We start from the raw sequence: 22,943 nt of genomic DNA on the forward strand, positions 1-22,943 counted from the left end.
GGGCCGTGGGGCTTCCATGGGGGTCGGGGCAGCCCACCCTGCTCGACAGCACTGGGGCCGTAGGGCTTCCATGGGGGGGTTAGGGCAGCCCACCCTGCTCGACAGCACTGGGGCCGTGGGGCTTCCATGGGGGACGGGGCAGCCCACCCAGCTCGACTGAACTGGGTGTGACGGCTGTGCCCCTGGGTTGCGATGGCTGTGCCCCTGGGTTGCGATGGCTGTGCCCATGGGTTGCGGGCGGCCTTTGATATGGTCAACCACGTCATCCTGATCTCTTGGCGACAGCGCCTGGGGATCCAGGGCACCGCCCTCAATCTTCTGCGATTGTCTCTCACCGTCCGCTCTCAATCGGTCTCTTTTTAGGGTTACCTGTCGGAACCCTTTATGCTGCCCTGTAGGACCCCACAGGGCTCCTATTCGAGCCCAACATTGTTCAACCTCTACACTACCCCCCCCCCGCCAGCATAGATTGGATCATTCGTCTTGTGGGTATTCTCTTATGCCGATGACACCCAGGTAGTGGATTCCTGATCTGATGCGCGAGTGCATTGGGTCTTTGGATCGATCAAAATTGTTTAAAACTTAATTCATCAAAGACCTAAGTTATTTTATTCGGCAACAATCCAACTTTTTGGTCCCCTGACTGGTGGCCAGAGGAACTGGGGACCCTTCCACCGCCAGTCCAGAAGGTAAAGAATCTTGGGGTCGTGAGTGACAATGGATTGACTTACAAAACACCAGTTAATAAAGGCACCTGGGCTGATTTTTTTTTTATCCTTGCGCTCTGTCAAGAAAAATTGTTCAGTTTCTTCCCTTTGATATGATAAAGACCGCTCTTATTGCGTATGGTCTATCCAGAATAGACTATTGCAATGTTTGTATCATGACCTGCCAATACAAATCCTTGAAAAAACTTCAAGTTTTACAAAACTCGATTGCCTGAGCTAAAAAATTAGTATTAGTTGTCATTGTTCTGCCAGGGAGGAAGCCTGTCTGATCTCTGCGTATCAAACATTGGGCAGGAGCTGTCATTCCTACTGCGATCATTTTAGTAAATAGCTTGTAGTCGGCATTAAGAAGGCAAATGGGACGATATGATCCCGGATTATCGGGCTCTTTACTTTTTTCGATAGAACTTAATACAGCAGCTTCTGAAAAAGATTTAGGCAGAGGGCACCCTTCTAATAATGCATTAAATAGCTCGACTAGTATATCGATTCATTTAGGCATAAAGACCTTGTAGAACTCGGCTGGAAAGCCATCACAGCCACAAGCTTTCCTATTCGGGGATCCCTTAATAGCGTCCCGAACTTCCTTGGATCTAATTGGAGCCACTAAGGAAGCTTGCTGGAAATCATTCAGTTTATGAATGTTTATACGATTAAGAAATTCTTCTATGAGAAAGAGGAGCTCAAAGAAAAAGATGAATAGATTTTTTTATAATGAGAACGAAAGACCGCTCCAATGTCAAGTGTTTGATTTACTAATTGATTTCTGTTTTCATCAAAGATAGTTTTAACCGTTGCTTCATTAGTTATTTTTTCAGAGACCTTGCAAGAAGCTTGCCCGCTTATTCACTTTCCTAGTATAGTTTCTGAAAGCATGTATTTTGATTTACAATAGTAGTAGAAACGTATAAGTCTTTTAGATTGCTTAGAGCTTTTTCCAGGTTTTTTTGTACTTGAGGAATAATCGACGAAGTGCTTCTGAATAGCTTGATTTAAATTACGCTGTAATACCAAAGCTAGACACCTTCTTATTTTTGTTAATTTGGCCTTGTGTGATATTACCTCCCCCCTAATAAAGCTTTGGAGGCTTCCCAGACACAAACACACAGAGCGGATTCCTTGTTTCTTTCCAAGAAATCTTTGGTTATTGTACGCATGCTCATGAGGCATTCTTCTTCTGTTAAAGGGGTCTTATCTAACGTCCAGCACGGATTCTCAAGTTTAGCCATATTAACCTTGATTTCTATCACCGGAACCGAATGATCAGAAAAAGGATTTGGAAGAAAATAGGTCTTGTCCCGTTCCCAGTAATGTGAAATAAATAAAAAATCGATTCTCGAGGCAAAGTTGTATCTCTTCGAAAAGCATGTATATTCACGTGCCTTGGGGTGTTGAATTCGCCAAGGTTCTAATAAAGCAAGTTCCTGTGCTAAAGTGGCGGAACGTCTTGCTATTCTTGGTTTGTTTTGAGACTTATTTTTACAGGAAGAATCAAGCTGCAGGTTCTGTATAGAATCACAGTGGTGTGTAAAGAAGATTGCTACTCCCCTTACTGCAGCTCCTGCCGAAGCAAAAAAAGCTTGAGAAATGAAACTAGGTAGCCTACGAGGGGATGCATCGTCTCCTAGATGTGTTTCCTGGAGCAGAATAATCTGAATTTGTACCAACCACTGCAATGTAGCTTTTAATTTAGTGTGATTGTTGGCCCCATTGATGTTACAGGAGGCCAATCTAATTATTTGTTGTGAAGCCATCGAAAGTTGAAGTTGTGGCAAAATGAAAGAACTATAGTAAAATTCAGACCGTTTTTAAGTCCGGCTAATTCCAATTCCAAAGTCTCATAGAAAAAGGAAAATATTTTGTCGAGCTGCATTTTACTTTTCTCCCTCTCATACCCCGACACCCTAGTGAACCGCTCATCCACCCAAACCGTTGAAGGCCCCACCTGTCACGGGCTGCAAAGGCCGTCCCACCCCACCCCATGTGGCCCAAACCCCCTTAAATAAGTACAATAGTATGTTACACAGAGCTCCTTACCTTTGAGGAGCAGCGGGTAGCTTAGCATCATTGCTAATTATGTTGATAGATCCGTGAAGTTATTATCTCTTACATTTCTGCAATTTTAGAGCGCCGTCATAAAAAGAAAAAAAAAGGGGAAAGGAAGAGAGACCACTGACCCTTTCTACCCACCACCATGCTTCACTAAGCTCAAAAATTACTTGGCTTAGTCCACCAAGTGAAAAATATGAGTACGTCCTTTATGTAGCACTCTTAGCTATGACTGCTGCATAATCCCGGCGGGTGTCCCTGAGATCTTAAATTAGTTAATCAGACCCACAAATTCTCTTCATCTTCATGCCGCTAGTATTGACATATCTGAGAAAATCCGAAATGAATAGTTCTGAGTTGTGGAGAAAGATTTTTTTTTAGATTGCCTGCAATAAGATCTGCTCTTTTATCTGCACATCCCCAAAACAAGCCACTATAGTTTGAGGATATTTTGCGTTAGAATGGCGAAGTGCGAGGACACGATGAGCCCGAGCAATAGAAAGATCTTCTCCGATAGCCGCCTTGTTCACCAGTACATATTTGTGAATTAAATCAGAAATCAGTCCCTGAATGGATGACCCAGCTTCCGAGTCTTCAGTTGTTCCCACATATCGGAGGTTAGTGCGCCGCACCCTATTCTCCTGGTCATCAATTTTAAGTTGAAGATCCTCGCGTCACTGCACTGTCGGCTCTTCGTCATCGGCCGTATCTTCGCGGCGGGGCGCGGTGGTGTGGGTTGTGGGATATCCCATCCTCGTCGCCAGTGTACCGTCTTTCCCCTGAATTAATGACACAGAGCCAGGAGCTTGCAGAGACACGTCTTTATTCTCCTTTCTCTGCTTCTACATACTCTTTACTGTCCTCACTTCCTCTCCTCCCCACGCCCCTTCCTTTCATGCCTGTCCCGTCCCAACACGGGGTCAGGCGCTCACGATACGACACCTTCGGGTGGGGGACGGTAAACACCGCCATTATCTGCTGGTCCATAGTGACCAGAAGGCGAGATCTTTCATAATCGCCCTGGGATGAGGACAAGAGCCCTCTTCATCCGGCTAGCCATGACCCCAAAGATGGCGCTGGTGGCCAATCAGTAGTTGTCTCATTTGACTGTTTGTTTTGAGTGTTTTACACACTGTACTGCTTGTCCCCATCGCCCCCTCCTTTTTCTGACAGTTTATTTTACATTATTTCGGGAACCCCAGCTTCACCCACTCATCTGCAACCATCATCTGGCAGGTTCATTTACTTTCTTCACACTGAGAAATTCCTGTTCATTTTTCTGGTGTTTTTTTATTTGTTTACTCCCTGCATCCCTTCCCTGCAACATTCCTTGTTTCCCCCCATCATTTCCTGCTTTTCTTCCTTTCTTTACATGTATTTATGCCACTTTGGCATGGTCCCCTCCTTTGTCTGACATTGTACTTTCATTTATTAGAAAATAATTTCCTGGTCGGTATTTTCTTCAAATGGACAAAACAATGTAAGACAAACCATATAGGATAAAATAAAATTAAGACTAACAAGTAATCCTGGGCGTAGGACTACGCTACACTCACGTAAAATGCAAAATTTGCACTACTACGCGCTATGCGAATTGTACGTAGCACAGTGCAAAAACGCTTAGCGGGCATGTTTTGCTTGCTTGCGGTCCACAACGTCAAGTTGGTGGCCGCGAGCGAGCAAGATCAACATCCCGGCGAGACTTTTTCCTTATTCGCTATCAGCAACATCAAGTTATCGATCGCGAGCGTGAAAAATAATCCTCCCAGTAAGATTCTCAATGCAGGGAGGACAGGTTTCTCACTGCGAGTGGTTGCATACGCTCGCAACCGCTCGCAATGAGAAACTACCAATCAATGTTGAGAAAGCTGCAGCTCGAGTACAAATCTACTTGAGCCGCAGAAAACGACCGCTTGCACTGTGCATGGTGCCATCGCAATGATTGCACAGTGTGGACAAGCATCCGTCGCTGTGCAATCAGTGCGAACAGCATTTTCCCTACCGCACTACGCAGTTCGCGTAGCTACGTGTAGCGTGCGTAGTGCGAAGTGCACTTCGCGTACTTACGCATAGCGCTGCTATGCAAACTACGCCCAAGGTTACTAACAAGGACAATCAGAGATGACAAAAAATTAAAAGGAATAACGAGTAAAACTGAAAAAGAACAATCAAACATTTTAAACAGCTTTTACTTTTATAAGTTTTCAGAGTTGTAGGTCTACAGCAAGGCTTGGCGTTGTGTTGAGATATGTTAATATGTAGGGTCAGTGATGATGCAGGGTGTGTGTTTCGGGTCAGGAGTAGGGGGAGTGTAAGTGCTCGGTCATGTTTATAGTCTGATTAAGGACTGTCCTTGGGGTCATGTTAAACATTAGTGTTTGGGGTTGAGGTCTGAGGAGGGGTGGTGTAGGGTCAGGAGTAGGTGTCAGGACACGTTTATAGTCTCTGTAAGGACTGTCCTTGGGGTCATGTTAAACATTAGTTTTTAGGGTTGAGGTCTGAGGAGGGTGGTGTAGGGTCAGGAGTAGGGGGAGTGTAAGTGCTCAGGCCATGTTTATAGTCTCTGTAAGACCTGTCCTTGGGGTCATGTTAAACATTCGTGTTTGGGGTTGAGGTCGGGCGAGGGTCTGGGCTTTGTTTTTAATCCTCAGTTTTGGGGTAGGTCATGTAAGGGTTTGCCTGAAAGCTTTTTATTCATGATTGCTTCTTCATCTATGTCAATGCTATGAAAAAGGCGGTTTTCTTCACATCGGTTTCTTCATAAATATACTTCTATTTTTTGTGTTCCTTGCGATTTGGCAAAGATCTTTCCTGGTTACGCTCCCTCCTCTGGCAGATTTTCTGTTACGTTACGCAATGTGCCACTTGTACCGCTTGTTCCTTTTCACTGTCCTGATGATTTCCTTTCCTCTCTTCATTCCTTGTGTTTCTTGTTCCTCCGCAGACTGCATCAGGTGTACTTCGACGCTCCCAAGTGTAATGGCAAAGGGTTTGAGAAGGTCTTCCTGGTGGGCGACTACTCCTCGTCTGCCGAGTTCTTCGTCACCATTGCTGTCTTCTGTTTCCTCTACTCCATGGTCGCCATGGCTATCTACTTATTCTTTGACACCAAATATCATGAAAACAACAAGGGGCCGATGATTGTGAGTATAGAGCCTTCCTCATCTCCCACTCAAAGCCCTCCTGGCTCTCGCCTGAAGGCCTTCTGAGCGCAGGACGCTCTGTGGTGGTCTGGCCAAAATCCTCCCGCCTACCCCGATCCAGGCAAGCCCAACCCTTGAAGACCCCACAGGAGGCTGTTCATTGGCTTGGTAGACATTAGGGGTCCTGAAGACCCTCCTGAGATACTCCAAATTCAGGTGGTTCACTGTGCTATGTACCCTTGGAGCCGGACTGCCCTCGGCTCCAAGGCTACTCGCGGGTATGACTCTGAACAGCGACTTTAGCATCTTCTGACCAGAAGGAGGCTCAGGATGAGATAGGAGGAACCTGTGGTGATTGAAACTGGTGCATCTTTGAATGAGGGGGGTGGGTCCGTGGAAGGCAAGTAGGATGGGCTGACAGTGAAAGCGTGATGTAAACATGGATGATGGAAGAGAGGATACTACGAGGCTGGCTAGATTTGTGGACGTGAGCGGGTAGTAGAGGCGATGATAGGTTCACAGAGAAGGGTGAGTGATACGGATGGATGGCTTCACGGAGATGGTTGAGTGTTAGCAGAGAAGGGTGGGTTTATAGAGATGGTTGGGTGTTAGCAGAGATAGGTGGGTTTATAGAGATGGTTGGGTGTTAGCAGAGATAGGTGGGTTTGTAGAGATGGCTGGGTGTTAGCAGAGAAGGGTGGGTTTATAGAGATGGTTGGGTGTTAGCAGAGATAGGTGGGTTTGTAGAGATGGTTGGGTGTTAGCAGAGAAGGTTGGGTTTATAGAGATGGTTGGGTGTTAGCAGAGATAGGTGGGTTTATAGAGATGGTTGGGTGTTAGCAGAGATGTGTGAGTTTGTAGAGATGGTTGGGTGTTAGCAGAGATGGGTGGGTTTATGGAGATGGTTGGGTGTTAGCAGAGATCGATGGGTTTATAGAGATGGTTGGGTGATAGCAGAGATGGGTGGGTTTGTAGAGATGGTTGGGTGTTAGCAGAGATGGGTGGGTTTATAGAGATGGTTGGGTGTTAGCAGAGATAGGTGGGTTTATAGAGATGGTTGGGTGTTAGCAGAGATGGGTGGGTTTGTAGAGATGGTTGGGTGTTAGCAGAGATGGGTGGGTTTATAGAGATGGTTGGGTGTTAGCAGAGATGGGTGGGTTTATAGAGATGGTTGGGTGTTAGCAGAGATAGGTGGGTTTATAGAGGCGGTTGGGTGTTAGCAGAGATGAGTGGGTTTATAGAGGCGGTTGGGAGTTAGCAGAGATGGGTGGGTTTATAGAGATGGTTGGGTGTTAGCAGAGATGGGTGGGTTTGTAGAGATGGTTGGGTGTTAGCAGAGATGGGTGGGTTTATAGAGATGGTTGGGTGTTAGCAGAGATAGGTGGGTTTGTAGAGATGGTTGGGTGTTAGCAGAGATGGGTGGGTTTATAGAGATGGTTGGGTGTTAGCAGAGATGTGTGAGTTTGTAGAGATGGTTGGGTGTTAGCAGAGATGGTGGGTTTATAGAGATGGTTGGGTGTTAGCAGAGGTGGGTGGGTTTATAGAGATGGTTGGGTGTTAGCAGAGATGTGTGAGTTTGTAGAGATGGTTGGTGTTAGCAGAGATGGGTGGGTTTATAGAGATGGTTGGGTGTTAGCAGAGATAGGTGGGTTTGTAGAGATGGTTGGGTGTTAGCAGAGATGGGTGGGTTTATAGAGATGGTTGGGTGTTAGCAGAGGTGGGTGGGTTTATAGAGATGGTTGGGTGTTAGCAGAGATGGGTGGGTTTATAGAGATGTTTGGGCGATAGCAGAGATGGGTGGGTTTATAGAGATGGGTTGGGTTATAGAAATGGGTGGGTTTATAGAGATGGTTGGGTGTTAGGCTAGCAGAGATGGGTGGGTTTATAGAGACGGTTGGGTGTTAGCAGAGATCGATGGGTTTATAGAGATGGGTGGGTTTATAGAGACGGTTGGGTGTTAGCAGAAATGGGTGGGTTTATAGAGACAGTTGGGTGTTCGAGATGGGTGGGTTTATAGAGACGGTTGGGTGTTAGGCTAGCAGAGATGGGTGGTTTTTATAGAGACGGTTGGGTGTTAGCAGAGATGGATGGGTTTATAGAGATGGGTGGGTTTATAGAGACGGTTGGGTGTTAGCAGAGATGGGTGGGTTTATAGAGACAGTTGGGTGTTCGAGATGGGTGGGTTTATAGAGACGGTTGGGTGTTAGCAGAGAGGGGTGGGTTTATAGAGACGGTTGGGTGTTAGCAGAGATGGGTGGGTTTATAAAGATTGTTGGGTGTTAGCATAGATGGGTGGATTTGTAGAGAGGGTTGGGTGTTAGGGTAGCAGAGGAGGGTGGTTTTAAAGAGTCAGTTGGGTGTTAGCAGAGATGGGTGGGTTTATAGAGACAGTTGGGTGTTAGAGATGGGTGGGTTTATAGAGATGGTTGGGTGTTAGCAGAGATGGATGGGTTTATTGAGATGGGTGGGTGTTAGCAGAGATGGGTGAGTTTATAGAGACGGTTGGGTGTTAGCAGAGATGGGTTGGTTTATAGAGGCGGTTGGTGTTAGCAGAGATGGGTGAGTTTATAGAGACGGTTGGGTGTTAGCAGAGATGGGTGGGTTTATAGAGGCGGTTGGGTGTTAGCAGAGATGGGTAGGTTTATAGAGGCAGTTGGGTGTTAGCAGAGATGGGTGGGTTTATAGAGATGGGTGTGTGTTAGCAGAGATGGGTGGGTTTATAGAGATGGTTGGGTGTTAGCAGAGATGGGTGGGTTTATGGAGGCGGTTGGGTGTTAGCAGAGATGGGTTGGTTTATAGAGATGTTTGCAGAGATGGGTGGGTTTATAGAGATGGGGTGGTGATAGAAGTGTTTGATGAATAGATCTATAGAACCGGGCGGATGAAAGAGGACATTTTAGAGATGAGCGCCCATTAGAGCAGAGCGGTGGATGGGTTTATGGAGGTCAGCAGCTGATAGAGAAGGAATGGATGGATTTATAAAAATGGGTGAGTAATAGTAGAGAAATAGATGGGTTCATGGAAATGGGCAGGTAATAGAGCACAGCGATGGGTTGATTTATAGAGCTGGGAGGGTGATAGTGGAGAAATTGATGGTCGATTGACAAGAAGAATTCGTAAAGATGAGTTAGTAATGGGGGAGGAGGGTGGATTTATGGGTTGGACAGGAGACTGATAGATTGATTTACAGAAACAAGAGGATGTTAGAAGAGGTCACTGGAAGGATTTATGTGTGCGGGTGAGACAGGAGATCAATGGATTGATTTATGGAGAGGGGTGCGTGACTGAGGAGAAAGATGAGTTGATGTAGAGGTTGGAAGATGATACAAGACATTCATGGACTGATTCATAGACAAGGGTGTGTGACAGAGGAAATGGATGGATTTACGAAGATGTGAAGGGTATATAGAGGTTGGCAGATGATACAGGATATCCATGGATTGATTTATTGCGAGAGGTGCGTCTCTTCGGTGACGGATGGATATAGGGAGTAGGGCGGGTGATGCAGCAGATGGATAAGAAGGGTTGGTGATGAAGCAGATAGATGGACTTATGTAGACGGGCGAGCACTGAAAGGGGTGTTGAGTGATGAGAGGAGGACAGCAGTGATGGACTGACATAGGAGAACGTGGTACTGGCCCCTCAGCGGAGTTCACTTCAGAGTTTGTTAATGGAGTTCATGGGTGCATGATGGATTTAAAGACCTTGAGATCTCAATGCCCGCTGTATCGGGATAGTCAAAGATGTTGGCTACCTCTTGCTGTTGCTAGGCGACCGGTAACCTTATATGCTCTTGCCCAGCACCCTTGTACCTCATGTAACCTATATGCGCCCATTTCTGTCGCAGGATTGTATTGCAACAGCCGTCTTCGCCTTCATGTGGTTGGTGAGCTCCAGCGCTTGGGCCAAGGGCTTGTCTGACGTGAAGATTGCGACGGATCCGGATCTGGTGATAAGCTCTGTGCAGGCCTGCTCCAAAGAGGGCAACAAATGCCTGCCGCTCCAAGACCCGGTCATGTCTGGGCTGAACACGTCTGTGGTGAGTCGGAGGGAAGCACGGCGAAGGGGAAACATGGTGGGAATAGCAGAGAGTGTTAGCTGAAACCGAGGGCAATACAAAGCAGGGCGGAACCAGAAACCACCCTGCATACTGCATGGGGGCAGGAACAGAGCCGGCTAGAGTGGATGACGTGGGGGACACAGAGGAGGGCTGAATAGAAACATCGGGGAACAGAGCCGGCTAGAGTGGATGATATGGGGGACACAGAGGAGGGCAGAATCAAAAACATGGTGGAACGGAGCAGGCTAGAGTGGATGTCGTGGGGGACACAGAGGAGAGCAGAATCAAAAACATGGTGGAACGGAGTACGGCTATAGTAGATGTCGTGGGGGACACCAAGGAGGGCAGAATCAAAAACATGGTGGATCGGAGCGCGGCTAGAGTGGATGACGTGGGGGACACGGAAAGCAGGATAGAAAATATGGTGCAGCAGGATGGATATATAAAAACAGATTAGACACAGCAGGGTGGAAATAAAAAATATAATGAACACAAAAGGGCAAAAACAAAAATATATTTGACAAAGCGCAAGTAAAACCATAAAACATGGCAGACACTGGGCAGGGCAGTAATAAAAAAGACAGCCATACAAAGCAGGGCAGAAACAGAAAGAATTGTGTGAGTGGAGCGGGAGAGAGCAGAAAACATTAGGTTCAAGCAGCTGCGCAGAAGTAGAAAGAATTGCATGCATGCAGCAGGGCTGAAGCAGAAAAAGATTGTGTGCCTTGAGCAAGACACAAACAAAAATCTTGTTGGTTGCAGAGATGCTACTTAAACCACAAAAGGGGCTTGTGGCCAAATAGTTTGGCTATTTAGTCATCGGATATAAATGACTAGTCTGGTAGGTTTCATGCTTGCCACAGCACTCCGTCTGAGCGCCCAGCAGCCCTTGGCGACTTACGGCTGGAGGGAGATGTTGGCAGATCAATGGCCTCCCAGGCACAGCTTCAAGTTGCCCCAATCACCTTTTCGATGCGCGTTGAGCCGGTGGCCAGTCTCTCCTGCGACTTCTGCTCTATGTGGGGGGTGTTTGTCGCCTGCTGCTGATGCACAGGTTATGACTCAGGTGGTCCCTGGTTTGTGTTTCCAGGTGCACCTGAGGGATGTGGTGGCGTGGATAGGAGAGCCCTGGCTCCAGTGAGCCAATGAGACGGGGAGATCACCGTGATGGCCAATGGGACTCCCCCTGGCTCGTGCCCTACTATGTAGCCAAGGACGCTGTGAGGAAAAGGGGTGTATTATGTGGTGTGGTGTGGTTGTGCCACCTCACTGTGTAATACACTCACCAAACCCTTTGGGACTGGTAGATTTCATCTGATAAACCTTTCTCCGAACCCCCGGTAGCTGTGGCTCTGAGCAGCAAGGCTCACACAAAGGAACGAGCGTAAAGCACCTAAACAAGTGAAGAAGAAATACACGAGATACTAGAAATTAGAAATATCCACCTGAGGGTTCAGGAGATATAGCATTTACAGGGTACAACAAATATGTACTTTTATAGTAAACTGCAAAAAAGCATTGGTAAATTCAACAAAGTGGCACAGAAATGTTTTCGAAGAAAACATGGGTGAGTATCTAAGCAGCTACTTTGAGCTACTCTAGGAGAGCCAGTTAGAGGGACTGACGAGGCCCTCAGAGCCACTTACCTTCCAGAAAGGAGCAGCCTCCAGCCAGTTACAGTCACTTTGAGCTCCTTGCCATGGACTCCTATTGAAGTGGCCCTGATGCAAGGGATGCAGGATGCTGAAGATGATCAAGGACCCTGTGGATGCTGAGCTGGTGTTGGGGGGGAATCATGGGAGTGGCCCTGATGCGAGGGATGCAGGAGGCAGAAGATGCTCTTGGATCCTGTGGATGCTGAGCTGGTGTCGGGGGGGAATCATGGGAGTGGTCCTGATGCAAGGGATGCAGGATGCTGAAGATGCTCAAGGACGCTGTGGATGCTGAGCTGGTGTCGGGGTGGGGAATCATGGAAGTGGTCCTGATGCGAGGGATGCAGGATGCTGAAGATGCTCAAGGACGCTGTGGATGCTGAGCTGGTGTCGGGGGGAATCATGGGAGTGGCCCTGATGCGAGGGATACAGGATGCTGAAGATGCTCAAGGATGCTGAGCTGGTGTCGGGGGGAATCATGGGAGTGGTCCTGATGCAAGGGATACAGGAGGCTGAAGATGCTCAAGCATGCTTCAGATGTGAGGCGGTCGACAAGGGTCTTCCTGCTGCTCCTCCTCGGTCCACAGGCTTGGGGATCCGATCCCTGCCACAGGGATTGACGTCTCTCAAAGTCCTCTTGGTCCTGGCAGGCTTCCAGTTGCTACTGGGCTATGACTCGCACAGCATAGCGTTCAAAGTGGAATCCTTACTGGACGATAAGCTGCTTTCTGGGTGACCAAGCTGCGCTCCGAATATTTTCCTGGGTTCAGCAGACTCTGGGCAACTTTTACTATTGGATCCTGGTCCCTGGTGCTGCAAGGGGGTGAGGAGCGGCTGTTAGAAAATTCGGGCTGCCCCCTTACCCCAGCAGCTTCTTCCTCTGGTGTGGCCCTGTGCTGTGAACAAGCGGTCAGACACCGGTCCCCTGTCGTCTTTTGCTTCAGCTGGACTCAAGAGTCAACATCTCCACGAGCAGGACACAGCAGGCACAGTTCCTTCTCCTTTGCTAGGCCCAAGTTTCCACAGGTGCGGTCTACTCCAGGTACGGGGTCCTTCGTGCAGCAGGTCAGTCCTTCTTCAGTACTTTTCTCCACGCCAATGAGATCGGAGTTCTGGGTGCCAGGGGTGTCCTCACCGCAGACACAGTCAGTAGCCAATATGCTACGAGGTTCCTTCTCTCATGATGACCACTTCCTGTGAAGTGTAGGATCTGGCTATTCCAGAATTCTACATCCTGCCCACTCTCAAGATGCAGATCCCTTTATTGGCATGTAGAGCTCTCCAGAGCAATCCAGAGGTGTTGCTGCCAAGGGGGCCAAACCCATCTCCTTCCTGACAGCCAGCCTGTCTGTGTAAACCATGGAGCAGCTCTCTCCCAAAGGTTCACTATTTGCCCTTCTAAGGCAATTCTCCTTCGAAGTTTTTCTTTTGTGCCAACATCCAGGTGTCTTCCTGCCAGGTGAGAGGTCACACCTCTCCCCCATGCAGGCTTCTATTGTGTCCTTTCCTGGGAGTCCTTTGCGCGTCCCCCCCAGGTGAGAGGTCACACCTCTCCCCCATGCAGGCTTCTATTGTGTCCTTTCCTGGGAGTCCTTTGCGCGTCCCCCCCAGGTGAGAGGTCAAACCTCTCCCCCATGCAGGCTTCTATTGTGTCCTTTCCTGGGAGTCCTTTGCGCGTCCCCCCCAGGTGAGAGGTCAAACCTCTCCCCCATGCAGGCTTCTATTGTGTCCTTTCCTGGGAGTCCTTTGCGCGTCCCCCCCAGGTGAGAGGTCAAACCTCTCCCCCATGCAGGCTTCTATTGTGTCCGTTCCTGGGAGTCATTTGCGCGTCCCCCAGATGGACAAACTCCCTGTGTAACCATAGGTGGGCACAGGGGATTCAGGGCAACTCAGTGGCAATATTGTGAAAGTTGCAAACTGCAACAAGTACATTTATTCCGTCTTTGGCATCAAGTTGTGCTTCATGTAACGAGTTGTTTAATACCTTACAGTAACACGTTTAGTGGTTCCAGTCAAGAGGTAAGTTGGGTTTAATTGTCAGCTTGTAAGTATGCACTCGCCAATGGAGCTACTACCCTTTTCCACAGTAAAAATTAGAATAACCAATTTTTAGTGTAGGGAACATGTAAAAGTACATGTTCTACTTTGTAATATACAGCACCCTGCCATAGCACTCGATAGACCTACATTACGGGTGACATGTATTAAAAATGGAGGATTGGGTGAAGCCTTTCTTTTAAATGGCAAATACGTGTCAGCAGTTTATAGCTGCCCTTCCAGGCCGCGGTGTTGGACCGGGAGCCATGTTGTACCTTTGTCTCACCCAGGGGGGCACAGGCAGTGCTGGGGTCCCTGAGGTGCCCCTCTAACTCACATCCCTGGGCACCATATACTAGGGACTTAGAAGCAAGTTAGTTTATGCCAGTTGTGTACAAGCCAATCAAACATAAACAGAGTAAGCTCAGGGCACCGATTCTGAGGTCTTGTTAGCGGCCTCCGTGCACTCTCAGAGTATAAAAACTGACAGCATCAGTCCAAACCTTGGGGGGTGACTTACAAAACGAGGCATTTCCTTACAGACCGCATCATATGAGTCCAGTTTAATTAGGACTTTGCTACGTCCTCTCAGATGTCTGCGGTAGTCTTATGGTAAACTTGTGTCTGTCATCTATGCGGCCTTCACATGGCAATGCCTTTTTAAAGGATGATGGCAAACGTCCACCACGTCTGCTGTGATTAGTGCTCTCCGAGTTTAGGCCCAGCCGTCTACTTTGGCCCACCAACACATCTCTTCTGCTTCTGAATGAGGCAGAGCCCTTGGCGGTGGAATAGCCTCTCTGTGTGCACTTTGCGCCCGATTCAGAAAGGTAAACTTAGAGGTTTGGTCTTAACTTAGGCTAAACGACTACGTATATGACTTTGGGAATTTACAAAGGGCATTTACGAGCACTATCTTTATGTCCACATTCGGGGCATAGGATGATGAATTTGCATTTTGCTTAATTACACGCAATTCAACTTGACTTTGCCAAACTTTCATGTAATTTCTAGGCCTGGGCAGTAAATTCAGTTCCGCTCGCGGAATTTGCGGGATTTGGGTAATTTTGCGTTCTGCTGAGAACACGGAATTGGCCAAAATTCTGCATTTCGCGACTTCGCAAAATGTTTGCTTGTTCGCGTTCTCAAAATGCATGTTCGCCAGATATTTCCCCCCGAGCACGCAAACAGCGATTGCGAACAGTAAAAAAGCATCGTAAACAAGCAATTCCGTGTGTTCGCGGAGTTTCTGCTTGTTCGCTGAGATTTTTTACCATTTCACTGAGATTCGCGTAACGCGTTTACGCAAATTCCACCCACCCCTAGTAATTTCAAGGAATATCCCAAACGCAAATTACTCAAATTTCTGTAACCCCTACCTGATATGCTTGTATCCGGTGTCTGGATCCTGAATACTGTTTAAAAATTTGAGAATTGCCTGTGTTATGATCTCGGGGAGTATGACCGGAGTATGACCGGAGTATGACCGGATTACTGGAATCCACTTGGGCCAGCGTCATTACCCTCCTCGTCATGAGGACATCACCCTCAGATCCTGAAAAGCTCTTCAGGTTTTTTGAGGTTGTCTCTTTGAAGACGTCTTCGTATCTAGTTACTCTCACAAGGAGAAGTGCCGCGTTGGCCATTATCTGCGGTAAGATTTGATCCAGAGCTGGTGGGGCTTTCGGTGGACGGAGTGGAGGCTTTGAGTCAAATTCCATTGCTGGACGTGTGCTTTCCTTGGGGTGCGGCTGAAACTCATAGAGTGATGGTGGAGGAGTTCAAACTTTCCCATCAATACAGTACAAAGGGCTGATTTAGATCTCGGTGGACGGAGATAGATATCCCGTCTGACGAAATTGAAATCCGTCACCGTTGTGATGGAGTAACCCGTCCGCCAAGATCTAACTCCGACCCTGAGTTCCTTTCCCAGCCGCACTTCTGATTCTTGCTCACTTATCCGCACACACCGACCATCCAGGTCTGAACAACAGCCGTTGTTGGTCCAGATAATGTCGTACACGTGTGTGTGTGTGTGTGTGTGTGTGTATGCAGATGGTGCGGCTACCATCTGTGGGCAGTTCCTGTGCCTTTGTCTTCATATGTATTCCACCTCTAAGGCCGGAGACCGCTGGCGCGTCACTGACACGTAGAACTGTCCTGCTCGCCTGTGCTCTGTGTTACACTGCCCTGCTCGCCTGTGCTCTGTGTTACACTGTCCTGCTCCCCTGTGCTCTGTGTTACACTGCCCTGCTCCCCTGTGCTCTGTGTTACACTGTCCTGCTCCACTGTGCTCTGTGTTACCCTGTCCTGCTCCCCGGTACTCTGTGTTACACTGCCCTGCTCCCCTGTGCTCTGTGTTACACTGTCCTGCTCCACTGTGCTCTGTGTTACCCTGTCCTGCTCCCCTGTGCTCTGTGTTACACTGTCCTGCTCCCCTGTGCTCTGTGTTACACTGCCCTGCTCGCCTGTGCTCTGTGTTACACTGCCCTGCTCCCCTGTGCTCTGTGTTACACTGCCCTGCTCTCCTGTGCTCTGTGTTACACTGTCCTGCTCGCCTGTGCTCTGTGTTACACTGCCCTGCTCGCCTGTGCTCTGTGTTACACTGTCCTGCTCCCCTGTGCTCTGTGTTACCTGTTATTGCTCTGCTGTTATGCCACGTTACCCTGTACAAGCATTAATATTTAATCAATAAATATAGACAAAGTCGTTACTGTATTGCAAATGACATACCCAGCCGGGTAGAGGTCTTGGTATTTACTTTTCAGCTTTTCAGTTTTACATTGACTGAAAAGTAAATACCAAGACCTCTGCCCGCTGGGTATGTCATTTGCAATACAGTAACGACTTTGTCTATATTTATTGATTAAATATTAATGCTTGAGTACCTTACCCTGTACAGCTCACCTCTACTCTGCGCTCCGGCATTCTGCATGCTTACCCGGTGCCATTCCCCTGTACTCCACACTACTTGCTTTGCCGTCCTGAATGCTGTTTCGCTTTACTGCTCTCTTGTACTCTACGGGGCCGATTCACAAAGGTAATCTGAGACAAAAGTCTAACTTCACGATGTTTGGTATTCACAGAGATCATGTAGGAGTCGTATCTTTACGTCTGCAGTTTGGCCGGAATCTCCACACCCGGTCCGTACTCTCTGCCTTGGGCCGTACTCTCCGGCTCAGGCCGTACTCTCCGGCTCGGACCGGATGAAGTGTAATCAATGTGCCAGAATCCAATCCTTACAAGAAGGAACATTAGGAAAGTGTGATAAATGGTATAGGAGGTCATGAAAATCAGTTTGGGCAGGGAAACGGGTGTGACCGGACACTACATCATATCCCAGAAAAGTCTGCTTCTTTGCATCATGGTACAATTTACGCTCCCCTCAGTGTTGAATGTAGTGTTAACACTACAGTTTCCAATCTCCTATACCATTTATCATACTTTCCTAATGTTCCTTTTGTAAAAATTGCAATCTGGTCCATTGATTACACTTCGTCCGAGCCGGAGTGTACGGCCCTGGTGCGGAGAGTACGGCCTGGGTGCGGAGAATCCGGCCCGACTGCAGACGTAAAGATACGACTCATAAATGATCTCTGTGAACACAGAAAGTCGTAAAGTTAGAGTTTTGTCTGAGATTACCTTTGTGAATCGGCACGCTATGTTACCCGGTGATGCTCTACTGTATGCTATAGGATCCAGTGGTGCTCCCCTGTACTGCTTTTTTAGGAAGGAAAGTGTCAGGTTATTAACATCAATATTTGTTGAGTAGACTAGACGTTATTGAAATCAATAAACTTACTGGGTGTATATTGTTCAAATTATTTATTCTTATTTCATTTTGTTAATTTTTATGTTTCTTTTGTCACTGTTTTTTCTATACTTTCATTTGTACAAATCTTGATATTTTTGAGTTATTTTTAGACACATTTATTTTACATATAATACATTCCAAGCGTAAATACTGTACAATAGAAAAAGATTTAAAAACATTCAACAATACGCAGAGATTATTCCTTTCAACACGTTTCGGCCTGCGCCTTCCTCAGGAATTCTGCATATTTCTTTTCTTACTCTATAGCATCTATGATAATAAAAAGACAATATTTTAGTTGTATACTCTGGTAACAGCAAATTGATTATTTACAACGTCTAGACATTTTACTTCCTTATTTTTTAACTCGGAACTGGTCCATCTTATTTATTTTCTAGGTCTCTCTTCTTCCATTGATTAGCTCTACACGGTTTGGCACATCTATACCTATGCTATACTTTACATTTATTTACAAAATTTACATCTCTTAGTACATAGTTATGATACATTTCCTATATTGCACTTACAGTTTCTCTGAACATTTTTACATTTGGATATTACAGAATTTCTGATTTACTTGCAGATTGTAGCTCTGGTTCAGATAGTAGCTGAAGTAGGGACAAGAGTAGGGAACAAAAGAATTGGATACGGGATAGTTATACTCATTGGGTCAATTCATTTATAGGTATACCATTTTAACTTCTATTTATGTATGAGTAAATTCATAGGGGATTCGGTATTTGAGGGGTTGAGATGCATATGGTTTCTTACTTCCATTTATCAGGCTAGATAGCATATCAGTTAGTTTTGTAGCATCTACTACCTGTGTGGTTAGATGATAGTTTGATTTCTGTAAGTAAGGGATACTGATTCTATGTATCGCTATACCTCTATATTGAAACAAGAGGGAAGAGACGTGAGGCTTTACCTGAATGTATTATTAGCTGCACTGGCTGTATATGGACGTTGTTCTTATGCTGGTGCTAGAGAAGTGACGTACTTTATGGATGTGGATTAGCTCAAAATGACGATACTAAAAGAAATATATATGTTTGTATTAATTTTAAATGGTATTATTACTTATATGCATGTACCTAAAAATTAGGTCTATAAATAATCTACCTGTATGTTGTCTGTTCTGCAGCTCCAAAAAGGTACTTCGTAAATCCCTTAATGGTGATGCTTCTTTGATGTAATAGCTTCTTATCACCTAGTATTTAGCTTCTGGTTATTCTTCTACTAAAATGATAAAGGCAGAGGTGTATCAGTTGTGTTATATGATATTACTGACCTTTAGTTTATGTACCAGATATTCTATAATCGGTGTCCTTTTGTTAGATGTAGTAGTCAAGCTTCCACTTTATTTGAATTGCAGTGCTTAAGCTTGGAGATCTGGACTTTTAAATCACTTCAGTTGATTATGCTAGCTAGAGTGACAAGATAAGAAAATATAAGTTGCTGGCAATTTAAAACTACTAAAAATGCTTCGTTTTTATTGTTATTTTTGTTTATTATATCTGAGCTCCCCACTTCTATTTACATACCTTCAGCGTGTAAGTTTTGGCAATGCCTCGTGTTTCTTCTCTTGATGTGCTCGATAGTTACGGTGCTTCTTGTGGTGTTCTAGTTAAAAAACCCTTTGTTTGGCGCCAAATTGGATGAAATTTGCGAGGTCTCGCGAGATTTCGGGCCGATGTATATTTGTCCTAAGCCTGCTTGTGAGAAAGGCCGCCATCTTAAGATGGTGTATATAGTAGAGATTTGCCTGGTTAGATTTAATTTTAACAGTAAACGTAACTGGATACATGCGCTTGTTTCAAATATTATTTGTACGCAAGGTATGTGAATAATAATTCTGTATAAACACCTGTTAATAGGCACCTGATTCGTATTTGGTCGGTAAACTTAGCGTGATCTCGCGAGATTTCAGTCGGTATTAGTTGGCCATGAAGCTGCCTGTATAACATGCCACCATATTGTAATGGTGTGTTTATATAGATTATTCCTAATTCGTTCTGGAATTAGGGCGTTCTGTGCTGCAATGTTTAGTTACGTATACATGTAATTCAAAGTCAGTATGGTGATGATTATTCTGACCTTGAATCTGTATAATTTAATATTTTGCATGTGGCGTTCGCGATCTCTGTTTATGTCCAACTTTTATTGGGGAAAAAAATATTGTTGGGTTGTGAAACCAATGCTGTACTTATGACAATGGGCTGTGGTCCTCTGGGTTGGCCCAGGACCGAGGGTATGTCGCTCAGTAGATTTAGGATTGATAGGAACCTTATAGGAACAGGTGTCTACTCTGTCTGGCAGGGCTCAAAATATATTTGACAAGTTTCAAATAAATGATGATCATGTACTAGATAATCCTGAGACTGGGTAATTTAGGCCAAATAAGGAAACGTGTTTGGGAGCATACAATTAGACATATATGAAAGTATTAGAGGTGAGTGCATATGCATGTTATGTAGGAAGTGGGAAGATGTGGATATGCTACTATCTGCAGGCAATATTCAGAAGTCATATATGATATTACGTATATTCAAATACATTATTACATCTGCTTCACATTTGTTTTGCATTTCAATGTTCCATTTCCCCCTTGTTCCTATTAAGAGCTAACTTTGTTTTTTTTCCTTTTTTTTGGGAGTTGTTACTTTAAGTGCAATATAGGAAATGTATCATAACTATGTACTAAGAGATGTAAATTTTGTAAATAAATGTAAAGTATAGCATAGGTATAGATGTGCCGAACCGTGTAGAGCTAATCAATGGAAGAAGAGAGACCTAGAAAATAAATAAGATGGACCAGTTCCGAGTTAAAAAATAAGGAAGTAAAATGTCTAGACGTTGTAAATAATCAATTTGCTGTTTCCAGAGTATACAACTAAAATATTGTCTTTTTATTATCATAGATGCTATAGAGTAAGAAAAGAAATATGCAGAATTCCTGAGGAAGGCGCAGGCCGAAACGCGTTGAAAGGAATAATCTCTGCGTATTGTTGAATGTTTTTAAATCTTTTTCTATTGTACAGTATTTACGCTTGGAATGTATTATATGTAAAATAAATGTGTCTAAAAATAACTCAAAAATATCAAGATTTGTACAAATGAAAGTATAGAAAAAACTGTGACAAAAGAAACATAAAAATTAACAAAATGAAATAAGAATAAATAATTTGAACAATAAACACCCAGTAAGTTTATTGATTTCAATAACGTCTAGTCTACTCAACAAATATTGATGTTAATAACCTGACACTTTCCTTCCTAAAAAAGTTTCTTTCCTTGCTAGGGTTTATCACTTTAGGCAGGGGCCCCAATTTTCCAAAACATAGCTCCCCTGTACTGCACAATGCTTATTTTTCCTTCCTGAATGCTGTGTTTTCCTTTACTGCAATCTCTTTTCCACTGATCATGCTTCACTGCTTTCTCCCTTCAGGTCTTCGGGTTCCTGAACCTCATTCTCTGGGCTGGTAATATCTGGTTCGTGTTTAAGGAGACGGGCTGGAGCGCTCCCTTCATGAAGGCTGCCCCTCCCGCACAGGAGAAGCAGCCCGCCCCAGATGCCTACAGCCAATCCTATAACCAAGGCCCCGGCTACGCCCCCCAGGAGCCATACGCACAGCAAGGGGGCTATCAACCAGAATACAGCCAGCCTGCAGAGTACACCCAGCCGGCCTATGGGCAGCAGGGGGGCTACGGCCAAGCAGCCCCCACCTCCTTCTCCAATCAGATGTAACATGGTAAGTTGGGGGCAAAAGCACGTTGGAAGGTAGGGGTGCCCATTGTACTGTGGATGGTAGGCCAGTGCTCTGCTCGTGCCTGCCTAGGGAGCAATATATTCATATATATATATATATATATATATATATATATATATGTGTGTGTGTGTGTGTGTATTTTCAGTGAAAAATCTTAATGTTAAAGTAATGTTACAGTTAGGTGAATTTATCAGTGACAACGTTAACATTTTGAACCAAAAAAAACACAGAAATTCGCCAGTCACTGTCCCTTAGGTCCCCCATGGGGCAGGGTATCCCTTCTGTGTTGCCTTATTTCTTTTTTTTTCAAACTTCAAGCCTAAGGGGCATATCGGCCGCAAAGGGCGATCATTTCAATGCGCTATTAGCAAGCTGTCGCTAACATCAGTTAGCGACAGCTTTTAGGTGATAGCGAGCGGTTTGGAGCCCGCTTTGCATGTCAGCGATATTTATCGCTAATGGCATGCAAAGTGGGCGTACCCAACCCGTTAGTGACTGAAAGGAGTCGCTAACATCGCTATCGCCTATTATCAACGCAGGCGTAGCGATGGAAATATTTGCTCTAAGCGCAAATATCTCCAAAACCTAACGCCTGCTCTGACCACTTCTTAACCTGTATATCCAATGGGAGGTGGATATTCAGGCTAAGACCCTATTGGCGTTAATGCCTGAATATCACTGGATTCCCAGCGATATTCACACATTTCGCCGCTATCGCCGGATATTTTATCGCATTGGAGATAAACGTTGCTAATAGCACGTTATATCTGCGATAAAATCCGGCGATAAAAAAAATGATGCTAAGCTTATTTAGCAATAAATATCGCTAGTTGTTGATAATATGCCCCTAAGTCCCCAGGTCCTGCAACGGCTGCCAGCAAAGGTTTCTCATATTGCTGGCAGCGAATGAGAGCGCTCGCTCTCGTGGGAGTCTGAGTCCTGCGGTAGCGAGATGGCCCAAGTGAAGAAACAGCTCTCTAGTTCAATCAGCGCGCTCTATTTTTGGATTGACACTCCTTAAAGACTCTTTCGAGCTTCTTGCGGACACAACAGTCCAGATATATAATAAAAAATGTAACCCTACTTTCCTCCAAATCACAAAAAGTACATTCTGCAGACTAAGATCTAGCTGCCTGCCAAATTTGGTGTAATTCTGTTCAGCGGTCTTTGCCGTCGCAGTCGGTTACTTTTCCATAGCAAAAGCTTTCCTGCGCTTCGCTAATACATTTTCGCCATCTGGCGAATTTTCACAAAATTCCCTAATAAAGTCTCATCCGTTTCAGCTCGATTGCTTCATTTCAGCTCCTTCCTGGAACATTGTGGGGGGATCCGTCAAGGGGTCATTTCAGTCTCTTCCTTCCAGTAACTCTATGGATGGCGACACCTTCCCGCCTGTCCTCTTCTCGCTTCGGTGTAGACGTGCCTCTCTCCAGGGCCGCCCGCTGGCCGCCAAGGCCATCTTTTATCATTTCCCTAATGGACAGGCTGGTTCAGTCGGAGGGTCTGCGCCTTTTGAATCACAGGATGCCCTCCGGTCCTATGGGCTCGTTTCCTGCACGGTCACTGGATGGGTGTCGCCTCCTACCCTCCTCCCCTGTTCCTTGGTGCTTGTGCCTGTTATCACCAGAGAAGAAAGTTAACTAAACTCCAGATGAACGGGCTGGGGTTCGAAGGGATGTCAACCACCCAA

At 45.8% G+C, this 22,943-nt stretch overlaps 1 protein-coding gene across 1 annotated transcript in view; it reads left to right on the forward strand.

Annotated features, from left to right (window-relative positions):
- Window positions 1-22,943, forward strand: part of SYP (synaptophysin) — a 123,680-nt gene that overhangs the window by 86,846 nt on the left and 13,891 nt on the right. Inside the window, exons 4-6 of the mRNA XM_086940157.1 lie at window positions 5,722-5,920; window positions 9,768-9,959; window positions 20,932-21,235. Of these exons, the coding sequence (XP_086796283.1) occupies window positions 5,722-5,920; window positions 9,768-9,959; window positions 20,932-21,231 (691 nt within the window). The 3' untranslated portion in view covers window positions 21,232-21,235. The remainder of the gene's footprint in view (window positions 1-5,721; window positions 5,921-9,767; window positions 9,960-20,931; window positions 21,236-22,943) is intronic.

The sequence above is a fragment of the Lissotriton vulgaris genome, chromosome 10 (assembly GCF_964263255.1).
Source record: "Lissotriton vulgaris chromosome 10, aLisVul1.2, whole genome shotgun sequence".
NCBI classification, from domain to species: domain Eukaryota; kingdom Metazoa; phylum Chordata; class Amphibia; order Caudata; family Salamandridae; genus Lissotriton; species Lissotriton vulgaris.